Raw genomic sequence first — 19971 nt, 5'->3', positions numbered from 1 at the left:
TGCCATTTGACCAATTCTGATTTAAGGGATTATTCTATTTAGCTTTTTTCCCCCTATTTTTACCAAGTTGGTAATTCTTTCTTCATACTTTTTTGAATTGCTTTCATTTCTTTTCCATTTTTTCCTGTACTCTCATTTTATTTGTTTATTTTATCATTTCAAGGCAATTGGGGTAATGTAATTTGGCCAAGGTCACATAGCTAGTGAGTACTAAGTATCTGAGGTCAAATATGAACTCAGGTCCTCTTGACTCCAGGGCCAATGCTCTATCCACTGTGCGATCTAGCTACCCCACCTCTTATTTAAAAAAAAAAAAAAAAAAAAAAAAAGTAACTTGTTTTGCTCCCTTTAAAAATCTTTTTTCCTAGGAATTTTTGTTAGGCTTGTCTAATATGCACCTTTTTGAGGCTTTGCTTTTAGATATTTTCAAGGCAAGTCTTCAAGTCATCATTTTCTTCTGAGGTTGTGTCTTGAGCTTCCCTGTCAACATAGTGGATTTTTATGGTCAGGTTTTGTCGTTTGCTCATTTTTTCCAGACTACTTTTTGACTTGAGGGTTTGTATGAGAGCTGATTTCTGCTCACCTCTAGGGGATAGGGATGGGCTGCTTTCTTTTATGAACTTTTGCTATTTATAAACTTTGGTGCTTCCAAAATGGTGTGATTTAGGGGAATATCTGGTCATTTCCCTCCTGTTCTGTTGTCTGGTCCTTGCCAGATAGGGTCCTGTTCTATTAAGATTGTGACCACTCCTCTCCACCTTGAAACTGTGACTTGAAATTGGGTTAAGATGACAGAGCTGCCAAATGGCAGCTTGTGCCTTAGGATCTTTTCTGTTTTTGACCAGATGTTCAATTTCCATATTTGTTTCTAGGGCACTACTACTGCCCCACAGCTGGTATCACTTCTGCTCAGCTACACTTTACTCTCAGCCAACCCCCACACTAGTTTCTGCAGACCTCACTTTCTCCCTTCCTAAACTATCTTGGGCCAGAAAAAAGAATGCAATCATGACTTTTTGTTCATTTTCCTGCTAAGAATTTGGTATGACACACTTTTTAAAGTTGTTGTAGAAGGATATGTTGGGAGTGCTTGGCAAAAATGCTGACTTGAGATGCCATCTTGGCTCTGCTTATCCAAGATAGTCTTCTAAGTTACTTTCTAATTTTAGAATTCTATTAGTTTATCAGTATTTGTTTTAATTAATTTGTAATAGTACCATGAGCAAATGGACTCTTAGATGATGTTAATAACAGCTCCTGCATCATACTAATGGATTCAGAGAACCCAAGCAGTAGTTTTAAGCAGATTATTATTATCAGAAATTATGCATGGCACTATGCCAAACTCTATAGATATAGATGCATAATCCCCCTTCCCAATTTTCAGCTTCCTACCCCTAAATTCCAAAGACTGCATGAAAACCAAATAAAATAATTAACAACAAAAGACAGAATATTTAAATTTTCTCACTTTGCCACCTGTCATATTTCTTTTAAATTTTATACATATGGCCCAGTAGCTAATTTAATTTCTTTTATTAGAGACATCATATCATTTTTTCCATCCTCACTGATAATACCTAAATTCAAATCAATCAGAATTCCTTATTTAGTTTTGAACTAAACAAGATTGTGTAGAATTCAGAGGTGGGGAGATGCCTATTTTGTGTGCAGATATTTATGGAGGAAGTAGTATTATGATTGAAGATACAGGAGATAGAAGTCCAATAAATCACAAATATGCCTACATGAAACTTCAATTCCTACAATAAGGATATGTCAACATAACAAAAGGAATAAGATAAAGATGGAACACATTTGTAGATCTGTAAGCAATTCCCCTCTTTTCTATCTGAAACCAACATTTCATCTAGCCTGGAAAGGAAATCACTAACTCATTCATGATTGATCTTTCAACTTGGTAACTTGTTACCTACTAGGAAGATGGAAATTTTGCAAATTTTTTTACCTGAGAATTTTCAAATTATTAAATCTCTATCATTAGCAATCAAAAAAGATTATCTTTTCTTTTGTAACTATTTTAAGCAATTTCCATTTTCTCTTTACTCAAAGAATACAAATTCTCATAATCTCACTCTTATAAAATTTCTTTGTAGAAAGTATATTTTCAGTAAAATGAAATTTTATTTTCTCTCTTTACTTCACTGTAATCTCTTGATTGAGGAATATGCTTAAAAATATATATATATATGTATGCATGTATATATATATATATATATATATATTTAAGATCTCTATAGGAATGAAAGGTACTTGTGAGATTTTTCTTCTATTTCTAACATTTGTCCTACTTGAATTTGTTTTTATTCTAGAGAAACAGCTGGCATAACATTTGTTTTTGTGGATTTTTTAAAAATTATGTACCTGTGTGATGGCAAAAACAAAAAAACAGGAATTGGTAAATGAAGTTTTTTTTTTTTTTTATCTTGAAGTTTTTAAAGACAGGAGAATAATATTAAGAAGTTGAGTTCTATACTTGGATGTTTGCTTCCACAAGAGTCTCTTTCATTAAGTATTATTTTTAGCATGTTGAATGTGACAAGTTATAATATTGGCCTTTTTCTTTTAGAAATACTTTTAATTTTCTTCCTCTTTCCAAATAGGTGAAGACTACTTCCATACTGCACATAGTTCCTTCTCCCTCAACTTCTCTTCTTTCTTTGGAAAAGAAGACTTATTCAAATTCTTTTTTTCCCCTCAGGCCATAGATTTACAATGCCAGAGTATTCTAGCACTACTGATTATGTAAGTCCATCCATGTAGTCTTCAATTTATATAAGGGAGGTAAACCATGAAAACATTTTAAGTTAGTTGTTTAAAAGTTGGAATGAATACATTTCCAACAACAATTCATATTTCCATAGCATTTTGGGGGTTTATAAAATATATTCTTCAAGATAAGTCTATAAGGTAGATAATAAAACATTATGGCAATTTTTCATGAGGAAACTAAAGTATAGACTGTTAATCCCTAATATACATGAATATTTCTGTTAGATACTATAGTCAGGTTCTCTAGATGTTCTTGTTGATAAATGACATTGTTCTAATCACACATGCTACATGGAACCACAAAGGGTTACCCTTTTTTAAAGACCAATATTCTTCCAGTAATGTTATGTGATTATAAAGTTTAAAATACCAGGATCTCAGTATAATTAAAAAGTGTAAATAACTCAAAAGGCAAAGGAAAATATATATGATGGCCATAAACAGGTTGTAATATATTAACAATGATGACTTGCATTCAATAAATTTCACAAAATAGATTGTCATGACTGGAAAAGGAGTTGGGCTAAGTATGTAAGAAGAGCAAAAGATTATAAATAAGTGGACAGATGAATGATGCTCTAATATTCATGAAATTCATTAAGAGAATAAGAGGAAGGTCTCCAAGGAACTGGGTAGATAATCTATCTGGAATTTATTGGAAAAGATGGGCAAGAATTACACAGGTGAAGATGTGAAACTATCTTCACTGAAAGAGGGATGTTTTCATTGATGATAATGCTAAAATATTGAAGCCATTAGCATCACCAAAATGAAAGGGACCTCAAAGGCCCTTGCATCTAATTCACACCAGAGCAACAGCCTCTTATACAACATTCTTAGCAGGCATGTACAGTATTTTCTTTCACACTTTTAGAATGGTGGGACACACTCTATTCTGATGCTGTCACATTACTTTATGTGAAGCTAAAGACCCGGAATGTCTCATTTAAAAAAACTGAGACTTACAGAGACTTTAAGACTTCTATGATGCAGACTGCAAGAGAGGAATATGAGATTGGGAGTAAAAAGAAGTTTGACCAGGATTTGCCTGAAATTAGTGGGACAGTTGAGGCACTCACCATTCAAGGGAAGGGGAGAGTAAGACTGACATTTAAATTCTATAAATATGCTAGGATGTGTTAGCCAAAGAGAAATTTATACTAAATGCCTTAAATGCTTTAGCTTTTTAAGGGAACTCGTAATTAAATCTTTGATGCTGTCAACTCCTAATTTAAATTTGGTAAATGTAGATCTGGCTCTAATACTGCTTTCATGACTTTGAGAAAATCAATTAAGTTTTCATAGCCCCGGGTCTTCCATCAGTAAAATCAGCTTTCTATCCCTTTTATTACTAAAATTCTATTAATGGCATTCATTGAAATCTCAAAGTATTAAATATATATATATATATATATACACTATATAAAATATGTTAACATATTGGCTTATATGGAATAAAGAAGATGGTAAAATAAGTTTGGCAGATGTTGGATTAATAAATGCATCCTTTAGGGTTGGAGCCATCCTTGTGAGTAGTTTATGATGCAGAGACAAATAAAATATAATGAGAGATGCCATGTTTATACAGTGCACCCTTGAAAAGAATGGATAGAGTAGGAAATAGATTTGAAAATTATGCTTGTTTTGATAGCATAGTGTTCTCTGTGCATTAATTAGTTTTAAAAGCTTTTCTAGTGAGCTTATTGTAGTAAATTAGCAAGAATAATACTTAATAATATGTGTTTTTCCACTTACATGCAAGTATATTTGGAAGGGGTTGTATATTATTGGCTAGATAATATATGAGATCACAGGGCTGAAACAATCCTAGAGAAATCACTTGGTCTCTCAGTTACTTCCTCACATGAATATGTCAAAGCCACCTACATTGAAAGGATCTGTACTATTCCAAAGAAAGAAATTCCAAGGTTTTCATTTATAGGGATAGATTTTAAGAAGGGATACCGAGATGTAGATTTGAAGTCCAGAGCAACTCATTTTACTTTCTTGTGCTTCTCTCATTTTCTCAATCAATATAATTAGGGAGTTGGACTAAATGATGTCTAAGATTTCTTTGACCTCTGACAATTTCTAATCCAATGAAAGGATTTTTTTTGGCATCTCATAATCCTTGCTTTTGAGGACAATTATAATTAACTTGAGATGAGATAGTTTTTCATGATGTTGTCTTTAAAATGGTTATGTTAAAAGATTTCTAGACATAAATAAAATGCCATTAATGCATTTATTAAATATAGGACTGTCTTATTTCTAGAGAGAAATGATGAGTTGCCAGAAAGCATTTATTGTTCTGATATCTTCTTTCACGTTCAGATTTTAAGATTTAAGTGCTATTTCTTAGTGTTTTTTAAAAATACTTGTGAACAATTTTAAAAGTGTGAAGCAAGTAAAATCTTGCTGTTTTGGGTTTTTTTAAGTACACAAGTACACCCTCTAGACTATGTGTTTTGAATGAGAATGAGCTATAATGAAAATTTCAAACAAACTGCTAAAAAAAATAATCCTTGACATAAATGAGAAAGCAAATGAAATCTGTCAGAAAATCTTGCTGGGTTTTCTGTACTATATGTAATCCTGAGTTCTTAGTGTCTTCTACCCCAGATCAGTTTGTATTTATTTTATGTATATCCTGTATTTATTGACTGAGAACCTTTGCATTGTTTCTCTTCCCTACCTCAACTCCTATAGAATGTAAAATTTTCAGCCAGGATCATCTATATCCCCACTGCCTAGAATACTATCTGTCACACAGAGGAACTTGGGATGCTTCTTAATTTATTGATACAGTGCTATAAAATCATTAATCATATGGATATAAAGGCACCATGGAGTAATTGTAAAAGGCTTGTCTTGGAGGTAGGAAGATTTTTTCTCTTTCTGACAAATTTTAGCTATTAGACCCTAGGTAAATACCCAAGCAAAGGATTTGACCATTGACTGCTCTAGGAAAGTCTTTTAAAGATTATCAATTAGAGGAAGTATCCATCTATGAAGGGGAGGTGAGGAGGTTGGAGGTGAAAGGAATTTCTCAAAATTTTCCAAATCAGTAATCACAAGTTGAGACCAAAATCCAAATAGATACATGAACATAGATTTACATGAGACTCACAACAATCAGCCAAGCTGAGCTAGCTTTCTAGTCTCCTTTCCTTTCCCTCCAAGATCTGAAGAAGATGGTAATAGGACAATGAGAGATATGGTAGAAAACTCTGCAATAGGAGTTGAGTTAACAGAGTTTCATGTCCTAGTTTTACAATTATTTGAATGAACTCACATAAGTCATTTATTTCACATCTATAGGATTCTGGTTCCTTCTTTTGTAAAACAAGGGAATTAAGACTAAATATCTCTAAGATCCCTTTGCAAACATTTCAGTTTGATCACATGAGATTTTAGAGATGGGAGGGAACTTAAAGTTCATCTGATTTGATTAGCTTATTGTACAAATGAGGGAAACTGAGTCCCAAAGTAAATAGCAGAACTGACATTTGAACTCTTCTCTGCAAACTCCAGATCTAGTGTTATTAAATTTAGTTTCTTTGAGGCTAGATCATCAAGCAACCCCTACATAGAATTATTTCCAATCATTCTTTTTTTTAGGGAATAGCCACTACAAAATTTAAGTTATCAGTTCATAAGAGATATGTCTGCTTAAACTGCTGTTTTCTAACAAAAATATTGTGACATTTTGCTGTATTGATACAATCTGGGTTTCTTCACTTCCCTAACATCTATTTTGATCAACAGAGTGAAGTGTGGAAGTATGATAAACACATTAGAAATAGGAGAGAAGATGAATGATGTGTGTAAATGTAATGTTCCATACACTTGATTATGGGCTAATGTCTAAGAGGATATCTGATGTTCAGTGTTAAATGTAAGCCAAAAAAGTTATACAAACACATACAAATTCAAATACTGCTGTCTTGGATAAGTCACTTCATCTGCTCTGTCCTTAAGTTTCTTCATCTGTAATTTTAGACATTCAATGATTTCTGAGATACCCTCTTTCTTTAACTTCCATGCACCTATGAGAAAGCATAATAGTGAATAAAATCATAGTTTCTATGGTCCAGTGGTTAGAACACGACAATTAAAAGTAAAAAAATCAAATTGAGAAAGACTTACAAATGAAAATATATTATATCATTATATTCCTACCTGTTGGGCACTAAGGTAACATCTAATTACTCTTTTGAGAATCAAAGAATGTTGCAAGTTGGGTAACCTGTAAAGCAAATTTCGATGTAATAACGGTGGGGGAAATGAAAGTATAATTTGTTTATGTGACTGTATGTGTGTGTGTGTGGAGGGGGGTGAACTAGGAAACCAGGGCTGGGGTAAAGATAATAATGAAGAAGTATCTAGGTAAGATGCAAGAAATTTTTAGGAAAAAAGAGAGGCAATTTCTGAATGATTGTGAGAAGGAACGTCTGATCAGAAGGAAGAGGGATGATGTTTTGGGGAACTGAGAGAATAAGCACAGGAGCATAGAACTGGAGTTGAAAAGAACCTCAGAGACAACCTAGTTCAATTCATTTGGATACAGTCCAGAATAGCATCAGGGGTGTGATTTGAATTCGGTTACTCTGTAGCTAGAGGGAGTACTCTTGCTCCTATGTCATGATCAAATGAGATCATATTGTAAAGCTCTTAACATAGTGCCTGGCACAGAGCTGGTACTTTATAAATAACTGCTGTTCCTTCCCTCTCCTTCATATTGCCTTGGTCAGGGTGTCAAAATGATGAATTCCCTTCAGGAGAAAATTAGATTTCCATGAATACCAGAAAGGATAGAACATGAATGAAAGACTTCTAGGATCCTAGATTTAGAAATGGAAGTGACTTTAGAATGTCATGTAGTCCAACCCCATAATGTGACAGATGAAGAAATTAATATTTTTTGGAATTTAAGTTGTATTTTGTTTTCTCAGATTCATGATTCCTGACAACATGAAGGGAATTTTAAAAGCCTCATCAAAAAGAAAGTAATAAAATAGTAATTTCTTTTTTTAATTTTCTAAAAAAAAAATCAGATCATCTAGCTGTTTTCCTTTTCTATGAAATTTGATGCAAGCAATTGTTTCCCATCTTGCAGTGAAGACATGGCAATGGAATATATGCAGATTTCATTGCAGAATTGAAGTGAGAAGACATTATTTCATCACTTGCAATTGATACTTGAATTCATCAGACTGTTACATTGGTAAGAGTAGAAGCCTCTTACTTCAAAAGTAATGATAGTTACTTGTAAGCAAATTCTCAAATATATTATATACTCATGTATCTTTGGAAAACTACAGCAAATAATATTAATATACATATTTAAAATGCTGGTTACTTATGTTAGATACATAACAAAATCCATTCATTGTCGTATCCAACCTGAAAGAAAAAGGAATCACTGGAAATGGTTTTTAAAAATGGGACAAAAAATATATTTGGTCAATGATGCTATTAGGAAGAAAAAAAAGTTAAATATGTAAAAAAATTACTTTATATTTTTTGAGTTGTCTCATGTAAAATAAGAATATGCTAAAAGCCCTCTGTATAAAAGTATATGTTATGGTTGCAAGTAAGTATTTTATGAAATTTTACTCCATTTGATTAATTTGCTTTGTTTGGTAGGGGAGCAGGGAAACCAAGGTCATGTACATAATTGAACAGTTAGAAAATTAGAAAATTCCAGGTTTTCTGTTGAATCATTGTGTTTTAATTATTGTTTGAAATTGTTAATGACTATTTAAAATAAATCTCACCAGTGCTTCCTTGTGTGTGTGGTGTGTGGTACCTTGGACTTAGCCCCAGGTACACTGACCTACAAAAGTGCACTTTTATGTGTCAGCATATTATGTAGTATACAAGTGCGACTGGCACTCCATTCTGTCCTCATGATTTACCCTCTTATTCCAGTTATGAAAAATCAATCCTGGAATACTAACCTGACCTTCCTAATAATTAAGTGATTCTAGCTTGACCTGAAAGTGGTATGGGAGAAAATAACAAGAGAGTCAAATTGGGGGCAGGTTTGTCAAACTCTTCTTAAAGGTATTTTATTCTCTGTTACTATTGCTTAAGACTCTGTAATTCCCTTCTAAAATGAACAAAAACTCCAGAAGTTTGCATATTAGTAAAACTTACTTTAATTTGGAAAAAAAAATTAGAAATGAAGAAAATAAAGCCAAAGTGATAAAAGTAATTTCACCAAACTAGTAAATGTGTTCTGGCTCCAAATCTTGGGATTTTTCCTATGTAGCAAAACATCGTCCAAAGGATGCAATGTAAATGTAGGTTGGAAGAGGACAGGGTCGCTAGAAAGAGCAAATTATGCTTTCTCTGGGACTAGAGGAAGAGATGCAGCAGCAGAGGATACAGTCAGAATCTGTTGGGAGGTAAGAGACTCTGCTATTGTTGCAGGCTGCGGCACTGATACCAAGACAAGCAGGAGAGGATCATGCCTACCGGGAGATCCTAAAGGGCAGCCAGCGCCGGGGCAGGCCCCCACAGGCGCGAATAGCACCCCAGGGATGTTGGCAAATGGGGGGGAGGGGCTGTCCATGCTAGTTTTTTTTTCTCTGCTTTCCATTACATCACCAAATCATCTGAGAATCATAGGATTTAAGGCTAGAGAAGCTCCTTAATAGCTGATGAGGAAACTGTGGCCCCCAGACTTGCGGGGTCACACGAGTACAGTTTGCATCTAGGTCCTCTGAGTACACATCTAAGGCTTTTCCCTAACTCAAAGTCTTACCCTTCATACGTAGAACGGAACAAGATCTTCCAATTCAATTTTCCCGGTTAAGGAAAAGAGGTCTTGGCTAAACGTTTCTGCTGCTCCTTTAGTATAAAAATATACTCCTTTCAGGTAAGGATTCCTATGAAACGCGCACCGACACCTCACCCTCCCACAGACGGCGGGGTGGACAAAGGCCCTCCGCGGCTCCGAGTGTCTGCATTTCCCTCCCGCCTCCCCTCCCCCAAAGAACGTTACGGGACAATCTTTACAAACACCTTTTTTGGGCAGTGCAACTGAAACCCTAATACATTTTCAAGAGGCTCTGGGCTGAACAAGCTTCTTCAAAATGGGAGTTCGCTCACCCCAAACCTCGGCTGCCGCTTCCCACTGCTTCCCCACTCCGCGGCCATTCCCACCCCCACCACCTGCTTCCTGCGAAGGAGGAGGGACAAGTGTCAAAGGCTCAGGGTGTGTGTGTGTATGTGTGTGGGGCGGGGAGGCGGAGTTTGCTTTCAACTCCCAATCAGGGCTGAGATCGAGCCGGTGGCGCTGGTGACGTTGGCCCCGCCCCCCCATCCCGCCTACCTCCACACACACGCTCCGTGGCGCTCGCTTCAGAGAAAGGCGAGCGAGCCGTGGGTGAGAACTGAATGAGCATGCGCAACGGCTTGAGTAAGGCGGGGTTGGCGGCGCGAGAAATCCTTACGCGCGGGCGCGTGCGAGAGGGGGGGTGGGGCGGCAGGGGGCTGTCGCCGGCCCAGGGTGGAGGGGGCGGTTCCTCGAGTGTCAAGGGCCGGCGGGCGGGCAGGGCGGGTGGCAGGTGCCGCCGCCGCCGCCGCGGCCACCAGGTCCACCTTCTGCTTTGCCTCCTCCTCCTCTTCTAGCCTCCTCCTCCACGTCGTCTTCTAGTTACCACGGCGATGCGCGGGATCCTGGCGGCCACCGCACCTGCTTGCTGCCTGTCACCCCGAGCTCCCCGGTCCGAGTCCGGCCTCCTCGTTCCGCAGGGCCCCGCGGCGCGGCGCTGCCTCTGAAGAGCAGCGGCGGCCTCTTGGCCTCTCCCCGGTCCTCCAGGGCCTGCGCGCGGGGGCCCCTTCCCTCCCCCGGCCCACCCGCTGTCCTCAATGTCTCCCCGGCGGGGAGGGGGCTGCCTTGGAGACGCGCTGAGCAGCCCCCCCCGGCGGCCCCTCCGCAGCAGCAGCAGCAGCGGCAGCAGTTACCGCCCCGGCAGCAGCAGCAGCGGCCCCCGCGGCGCCCCGCCCCCGGCCCCCGCGGCGGTGGCGGCGGCCTGGAGGAGCCGACCCCCAGCCGCTGATCCCCGAGCCTCGCAGCCCCCGCCGCCCCGGAGCCGCGGAGAGAGCGGCGGGCGCCCCCCGGGGAAGATGAAGGCGGAGGGGGCAGATAATTCCATGATCAACCTGTCGGTGCAGCAAGTCCTGAGTCTCTGGGCCCATGGGACGGTGCTGAGGAACCTCACGGGTAAAGTCAGCGACCCCTGCCCCCCAGACCGCCTGCCCCCGGGGGAGTCGGGCTGGGCCAATCCAGAGGGTGGGGACGGCCCAAGGCACTCATGTCCCGCCTCTTGGCTGGCTGGTGACCCATCTCCCTCACCCCGTTTGCCGTTTTCCCTTAGGGCTGGGGGTCCTCCCCTGCCCTCTTAAATGACCTTTTAAAAATTCCTCTTCACGATAGAATTCCTTTGTGTTTCATTTTGTGTCTGTAAAAGCTTTCAGAGAGAGGTCCACAGACTTCAACAAACAGACTGCCGTGGGCTTCCCTGAAACAAAAAAGAAGCAGAACTTCTTAGGGTAAAAGGGGATACCCACTCCCACCCCTCATCTCTCACCTCCTTCTCCCCAGTTTCGTGAAAGATTTCCGTTCTTGGAGAATAATTATAATAAGTAATATAAGGATAACTCTAAGTTTGGGGTGCTTTGTATTCATCATCTTATTTGATCAGTCTGAGAAGTAAGTTCTCTTATTATTCTTATTTTAGAATTGAAAAATATTTGACAAATAGACGTTAAGTGAGGGTCACAAAACTGGTAACTATCTGAGGCAGGATTTGAACTCTTGGCTTTCTGACACCTAAGTTTAGCACTTTCTTCATTTCCATCTAGATGTATTATTCTATTTGGTCTTTCCCTTGGAGAGTCTTACTATTATCTCCCGCAGTCCTACTTACTCACCTCTTTGAGGTATCTTAAGAGTGTTTGGTGTCTATTACTCCTGAGAGTTTTTGCTGTATGTAGGAATTATGATTAATGACAGAAGTTCAAAGTAAGTAGATTTTTGTTTTTTTTTTGTTTTTCCCAGAGATCCTTTCTTGGTCATTGGTCATTTGGGGTATAGGAAAGATTTTTAAAAAGGGATCAGATATTTTTTTTTTTCACATCTCCAGTAATATAATGGAACTTAAATTGAGCGTGAAAAGTTGTCCAATGTACCTTGCTCATGATGTAGATGTTTGATTAATTATATTACAATGGAAACAGTGCTGGGCTCAGGATCTAATGAATGTGCACATTATCTCGAAAGGGAAATGATTTAACTGCCTGTGATTTGGTATATAATTTTCTGTAGAATTATATTTTGAGTTCACATCTAAGACAAGGGAGTTTGAACCCATTTTATTTTAAAGCACAATTAAAAAAAATTAGAAACTTTTGCATTTCAACCTAGGAGTGGTGTTTGGAGGGTCTTCCCCTCTCCTCCTTTTGAAATTTTTATATTACCACATCATTGTTCCTTTATGCATCCACAGTTTTTAGAAATTAGTTTGATAATCGAATAATGAAAATAATTATGATAACATTATACATGAGAACTCACTTGGTTTTGTTTTGTGAAGTATTTCATATGCAAGTCATGTTGCTTTTTTGTTAATATGCACATCTTTAAAAGCATATTTTTAATTACAAAAGGAAGAAGTAACCATAACTATATGCATAGCACTGTAAAATGATTTTAAGTTTAAGAAGTTTGTTTGCTCTTTATGGCTACTTAGTATCACCAATTCAAAGAATAAACTTGAAAATATAGGATTTAATTATTGAAAATATCTTAGGTGCATTCTAATTTTTGTAGAACAGTAATCTTCATTAATAGTTCACATTTGTGGAAGGCAAGTATTTATAACTTTTTTAATACAAGAGGAAGCTGAGTTTCATAGAGGTAAAATGCTTTGCCCAAGGCACCAAAATTCAAACTTGGTTCTAGCACTCTAGTGCTGCTTTTTTAAGTTGTGAGTTTGTGTATTCTGGTGAAACTAGGGTATCTATTCTCTGCCATGTCTTTTTTTTTCCAATCCTTGGCTATTTATAGTATAATTACTGTCATGCAAAGCTGAAAAATTAAAAGATTGAAGAGGTTGAGAACCATTGGATTTTATCATGTCGAGTATCGTAATCTTCAGTAATATAAAGTGGTTTTATTTGAAGGCTGATAGACATCAGTTCATGAATCAAATTACAAACACTGGCAACAGTAAATATTCAAACTACTGAATTAAGAAGTTCTAACTTAAAATATTCACTTAGGCTCAGAATGAATGATGGGAAAAGTATTTTATTAAGCACTGGGAATATAAATAGAAAAGCAAGATAGACACTGTACTCAGTGTAGGTATAGTTAGAACTCTAGCTGTAAGTGAGGGAATCAGATTAATACAGCTTTTTACATTGTTACTTGAAATTCTCCCCCTTAAAACATCCAAATAGTCTGGTTAAATTATAATATTCATTGTATAATTGTAATCCTGTAATAATTCTTAGATTTAATCCCTGACACAATAAAAATTATATGCTACTTCAGGTCTCAGGACTCTGAAGAACAACTTTCTAGTTCCTAGTTCATAGGAGACAGTAGCTTTCAAATTGTGGAATGAGGGTTTTTCTTAAATCAATTGTAAATCAAGATACTTTGTTTTTTAAGTAAGGCTTTTAGTTTGATATGTCTTGAGTTACCGTTTAACACCTCTTAAAATTAGGATCTTCAAATAAATATAATTCAGTAGCATTATTTTAAAGGTTACTAACTCTCAAAGGTTATCAGTGAGTTGCTATTTGAGTTAGTGGAACTGTCCACACTAATTAAAATATGGTTCTTGGAAATATATTACCAAAAAATGTCATCAGTTATGTTTTGGAATGATCTATTAAATACTCTGGTTAATATCTGGACACTGTATGTTAATATATAATCTCATCCATCAGTACAGATTGTTGTAACTTATTCATGTGTTCTTACTTTGTTTTGATTTATATTCATGTTCTTGCATGAGAATCTACTCAACAAAATTAGAACATTTCCAGGATATGCCTTGGCTTGTCCATTGGTTCTCTTTCATTCTAACTATGTGACTAATTCAAGTTTTTAGTTCATATATGGCTTTGATGGATGTTTATGTCACTTTGTGTGTGCAAACATGTTTGGTAACATGTTATCATTGCCTTATAAACTAGAGTCTTTTCTTATCAGGCAACTAAGTAGTATAATAGAGTGCTGGACCTGGATTAAAAAAGATTAAATTACAATTCACCTTCAGAATAGCTATGTGACCCTGGGCAAGTCACTTAGCACATATTTCTTTTTTTTCCTCCATTTGAAATCATTTTTTATTTTGTAAAGAATCCTAATATATCCAAATGTTCTGGTTTGAGGATTTTCTTTTTTTATTTTTTAATTAAAGCTTTTTATTTACAAAAGCATATGCTTGGGTAATTTTTCCAACATTGACCCTTGCATAATCTTTTGTTCCAAAATTTCCCCTCCTTCTCCCCACTCCCTCCCCTAGCTAGCAAGTAGTTCAATACATGTTAAATATGTTGAAATACATGTTAGATCCAATTTATGTATACATATTTATACAGTTATCTGTTGCACAAGAAAAATCAGATCAAGAACAAAAAAAAAAAAAAAAAAGGAAAAACTGAGAAAAAAAACAAAATGCAAACAAATAACAACAGAGAAAGTGAGAATGCTATATTGTGTTCCACACTGTTGCCATGATTCTCTCTCCAGGTGTAGATGGCTCTCTTCATCACTGCACAAGTGGAACTGGTTTGAATCATCTCAATGTTGAAGAGAGCCACTTCCATCAGAATTGATCATTGTATAGTCTTGTTGTTGCCATGTATAATGATCTCCTGGTTCTGCTTATTTCATTTAGCATCAGTTCATGTAAGTCTCTCCAAGCCTCTCTGAAATCATTCTGCTGGTTGTTTCTTACAGAACAATAGTATTCCATAGCATTCATATACCATAATTTATTCAACCATTCTCCAGTTGATGGGCATCCACTTAGTTTCCAGCTTCTTGCCACTACAAAAAGGGCTGCCACAAACATTTTTGCACATGTGAGTCCCTTTCCCTCCTTCAAGATCTCTTTGAGAAATACTGCTGGATCAAAGGATATGCACAATTTGATAACTTTTTGAGGATAGTTCCAAATTCTTAGCACTAATTTCTTTAGTTTGCCCATTTGTAAAAAGTGGTTAGAAAATAATAGTTTCTGCCTCCCGATGGTATTGTGGGGATAAAATGAGATAATATTTGTAAACATTTTGAATGTTATCTAAATACTGATTATCTTTTCCATTGCCCTTTGGGTCTCTTGTAATTTTGATTCTTCTGAGATTGTAGTGTTTTATTATTATTAAACATACCTCAAAAAGTAGCTTGAAAGAGATGAATACTGGTGGCAGGGAGCAATTTGGGACTGAAATTTCATCTTCATATTTTTTTAGTTATGTAGTTAATCAGTCAGCTAAAATTGAACCGCAGTTTTTTTCTTGTCAACAGAATGACAAAGTTAATATCCAAAAACATCTGCACTAGATTGTTTTCTGCCTCTTATTCAGTTCTCTGCTGAACTCAATGTTCTTCAAAAATCATTGTAAAGTGATTTTATTTTAAAAGTTTTTCAGTAAGAAAAAAAAATCTATTTTCTCTTCTTCCTATGTCTTCATTGGGGGAAAAAAGAAAAAAAAAACAAAGCAAAACTCCAGTAACAAATGTACATAGTCAGGCAAAAGTAATTCATGTCTTGATTATCCCCCAAAACTGTCTCACTCTGCAACCCAGAGTCTGTCTCTTTTCAACTAGGAGGTAAGTAACAAATTTCATCATTATCCACAATAATGATAGTTAGATCTTGATTACAGTTGGTTAAGTGATTTTTCAGAATATATTTACTGATTGACTAAATCAAGGGTCAGAAAACTAAGTCTAAGGACCAAATCTGAAGAAACCAGTTTTTGTATAGCCCTTGAGCTAAGAACAATTTTTGCATTTTTGAATTCACTAAGCTTTATTTAAAAATATAATAAAAACATTTTTTTAGCTTCCTGGACCTTATAAAAACAAGTATAGTTTCCCACTTCCTGGAGTAAGTCATTTAACTTTCTATTTAAATGCATTTTGTAAGGTAAGTAGTATTATTTTTCACCTCTACTGTTTTTCCAGCGTGTAAAATGGCCATTCTTTTTTTGTGTGAATATGGCGTTAATTAAGGAGATCAAGTCATGTGCCAGGATATGATACAATCAACACAATGCCATTTGCAATCAGAAATATCTGGGGATCTTACCATCCATCTATATGATACACTTTTTTATAGACTATGCTCTGAATATCTTTCATGATAGTGGCAAACACCCTTCATCATGTCTTCCTGTTTTTATGCCTCACTTCATCTTGATAAGATTGTTGAAAAGTTATTTCTGATTGCATTTATCTCATAATGTACCCAATAGTTACAACAGATAGCAAAAATTTACTGTATTATACTTCAGAAAAATTTTTCAATAGAAATTCTGGACAATTCTGGAGCAGCTCAGAAAGCAACTCATCTATAACTTCAGGAATAGTCTTTGAGAATAGCTATGGCTAAATATATATAGTGTTACTGAACCATATTGATTTGAAAAATCATGATTTTAAGATCTGTTAAATTGTAATTTATGGAACATTAAAATAAGTACCTTGCTTTAAATTTAAGATAATTGTGTTTTATAATAGAGGCTTTCAAATTTCTGATTTATTCAGACTGTCTAGCTGAACCAGCCAGTGTGAAAGCTACAGTTTTCAAGTAACAATGGGAAGTATCTTAAAGGTGCCTAGGAGACCTAGAGTCTTTACATAGTTTGATTTAAAAAATCAAGAGATTTTAAGCATAGGGCATCTTGCACTCTTTATATCTTTTTTCTAGTTATATAATTAAAATGTGCTCTATTTAAAAATATGTTTTCTTCTCATGTGTTAAGCATACAGCAGATATGTGTATACAGATCATTCCACAATTATTTTACAGAGATGTTAGAGGATGTAGTTCAGTAGTTCCTCATGTAATTGAAAGAATAACATATTTACTGAGATGCTATCAGGGATCCTTAAAAGTTAGTAGTTAAATTAAACAGTAAATTAAGTAGTAAGAATTTTTAAAGAGCCTGCTATGGACTAGACCCTGTATTAAGCAGTGGTGACTGAAAATGAAGCAAAAGGCAACCCTTGCCCTTAAGGAGCACCAAATGTAATGAAGATGTCACTATTTAATGAGTGAATAGTGGAGAATAGGAAAGGTGCTACAGAACTAGAACTAGGCAAAGTGGTTTTTTTTTTTCTTAAGAAGATGAGTGTGAGGTGCTTGTTTTTGATTTTTAAGAAAATTCTACAATATATTATTAAAGCGCTGATGTGTTAACATCTGGAAAGGGAAATGAATTGCTACATGGCTCAAGAAGAGTCAAATCCAAACTAACACAATTTCCTTTTTTTATTTTTTGACAAAGCTATTAGATTTGTAGGCCAGGAGAATATTGTCATAAACATAGTTTACTTAGATTTGAACAAAGCATTTGACAGTCTTTTTGAGGATAAATTGGAAAGACATGGTCTAGATGATGGCAGAGGTAGATTCAGGGCATGATGAATGACAGTCCCTAAAAATTAATTATTAATAGACCTAATGTTACCCTGCTGGAAGAACTCTACTAGAGTAATGCAGGGGAAGATCTTTGATCCCATATTGTTCCACACAGTGATTTGATTGAAGAAATGGATTGCATCCTTATTAAATTTTCAGGTGTCATAAAGCTGGTAGATGTATTAGTAACAGTGTGAGTGACAAAGTTAGCATTCAAAAAGCATCTGGACAATCTAAAATGATGGTCTAAATTACCAAGTGTGCTAAGAGGTCATTATTTTTGAGAGAAAGCCCTGCATAACAATGATTTCCCATCTGCTACTCGGGAAGCAGATTTTTTAAAGTTAAATTTCTGACTATATATTGATTTCCAATAAATTTAATCTTGGTAGTTTCAGTCCATCTTCTAGATTGCCCAGGTGCTTTTTGGATTTTGGCAGCCTAAAATTTCCAAGAATTTTGGTTGGACATGTATACAAGATACGTTCTTTGAGATGTTATCATCATTTTGTTTTATTAGTTATTTTCTTCTTGGTTTATTCTTGAGCTTCCACAGCATCATAAAAACTGTTTATGATAAGATTCTTTTGTCATTTGTTTGTTTGCTCATGCTCCTAATCTACTTCTTGACTTTGGAGCTTTGTGTTAATTTTGGCTTTTGCACACTTTTAGGGAGAATGTCTGATCTGGGTTTTGGTCCTTTTATCTCCTAATCTGTTTTCACAGTTAAAATTGGATCCTGCAGCCTATTTGTCAGTGTCCTAAAGTGATGTAATAGGGATGAAGTCTGCTAGCTTTTTTTCTAGTTTAAATTCTACAAGTTTTTGATCTAGATTTAAGTCTGTCAGCTTTTCCTTGGTTAGATATTTCAATAATTGCTGCTAGACTCAGCAATTATAGATCCTGCAAGACATTGAAGGTTCAGACTGACAAAACTGCAGACTCCCTTTTTGTCTGAGACTACAACTCTGTTAATTCTGGCTAGAACCAAGTCCTCCTGAGATTAGAGCCACACAGCTTCTGTTTGCTTCTGAACTTGTTCTTTGATCGATACATAGGTAGGGTTCCATAGTGATCTTCTCAGGTGTCCTATTTGCAGATCCCCATCCCCCTCCTCGTCAGTTTAGTCAGCTACTAAGGTTCCAGATTTTCCCGTGCCTACTAGTTTCCTGTACCCTGTGTTTGTTCAAGTACTTCTTGTGATCTTTTAATGTCAAAGTGCACCTCTTCTTGGTGTACATCTTTAGATCTCTTTACATTCCTGGCCAGATCCCATCTTTAATGTCTACAGATCTGGTGTCTGTCTCTTAAAGTCTCCATGTTCTAAAAAATAATGACTGATAATAGTTTTTCCTTGGCTTTCCCAGATAGAAGTTACTCTTGTCTATCTTCTAGTTATTTATGTAGAAAGTTTGGTAGAGGAGCTACCCTGTAGTTCTTTGCCTCTTACTTGACCATATTAACTCTCTCACCCCTTTTCACTCTCTGTAGAAGAGAATTCAACCTCTTCCACTTTTGTCACAAAACTATGCGTAAAAACCTTCTTCATTTTTTAAAAGGCATTTTATTTTGTATGGACAACTATAGATAGGTCTGTTACTGGCAACTTTATAGAACATATATCTACTGCAAAATGATGAGAATTGACTATATCTATAGTGGCAAATGACAAATGTTATACATATGTCATTTAATCCTAAAAACTCTGAGGTAAACGCTACAAGTATAATAGTTGCAAAGCCTAAATGCTACTCTAATATCTGCAAACTATTAAAAGAGCCAGAGGATGATCTCAATGGAAAGAAACTGATAAGAATCATACTGAATGAGGGTGAATGGATGGGCTGTGAGCTCCATCTTTGTAAGTTTCACTGATGGTATAACAGAGGAAAAAAAGAAAGGTAGAGTCAAGATGGCCAAGTAAGGTCTGAAGAATCTTTTTTCATTGGCTAGTTAATAAGTAATATATCATAGTCTTAAAAAGAGGAATTCTTCATTAACAGCTTTTTCATGTGGATTATTTGGTTGAACTGAGTGATTGCATGTTTCATTTAGAAATATTTGTAGTTTTTTAGGACACAATTCTTTCCATAAACAGGAACATGTAGAGAACCTCTTTATCTATAGGTAATTCCTCTTTCATTTAGACATTGCATTGGCCACAGTAACAACTATGAAAAATTGGGACAGTACACTCAAGCCCTATATTTTAGACTCAAGAGAATAGACTTCACAGAATTCCTAATTTTTCCTATCCCTATCTCAAATTACTTTTTGTATAAAAATACTGTCATTTAATTACCTTGTATATATTTCTGTTAACTTTATATTTATGTATGTTTGTGTATATTATATGTACTTATATCTTCTATTAGAATGTAAGTTCATTATAAGTAAAGCTTTTTAGTTGTATCTCCAGAATTTAATGGTGTTTAGTGTATAGTAGTTTACAAAATACTAGTTGGCTAGTTGATTGAACTACATCTTTAAAAAAGAG

At 36.0% G+C, this 19971-nt stretch overlaps 1 protein-coding gene and 1 long non-coding RNA gene across 3 annotated transcripts in view; one reads left to right on the top strand and one right to left on the bottom strand.

Moving 5' to 3' along the window:
* Window positions 1-5220: 5220 nt before the first annotated feature.
* LOC100922015 lies at window positions 5221-10125 on the bottom strand. 2 transcript variants are annotated; one of them, XR_004231020.1, is made up of 3 exons: window positions 9913-10125; window positions 9566-9651; window positions 5221-6842 (listed from the first exon to the last, which is right to left on the bottom strand). It is a non-coding gene; the product is annotated as an uncharacterized LOC100922015 (long non-coding RNA). The 2 variants fall into 2 exon arrangements; XR_004231021.1 differs by lacking the exon at window positions 5221-6842 and adding an exon at window positions 8275-9196.
* A 32-nt stretch (window positions 10126-10157) lies between these two features.
* Window positions 10158-19971, top strand: part of TMEM170B (transmembrane protein 170B) — a 45422-nt gene continuing 35608 nt past the window's right edge. The window contains exons 1-2 of the mRNA XM_031946848.1: window positions 10158-10222; window positions 10435-11029. Coding sequence (XP_031802708.1) covers window positions 10675-11029 — 355 coding nt within the window. The 5' untranslated portion in view covers window positions 10158-10222; window positions 10435-10674. The remainder of the gene's footprint in view (window positions 10223-10434; window positions 11030-19971) is intronic.

Source organism: Sarcophilus harrisii, chromosome 1 (genome assembly GCF_902635505.1).
Source record: "Sarcophilus harrisii chromosome 1, mSarHar1.11, whole genome shotgun sequence".
In the NCBI taxonomy this organism is placed as follows: domain Eukaryota; kingdom Metazoa; phylum Chordata; class Mammalia; order Dasyuromorphia; family Dasyuridae; genus Sarcophilus; species Sarcophilus harrisii.
Note: the sequence above shows the minus strand (reverse complement) of the source record. Positions and strands in the feature narration are given on the sequence as shown.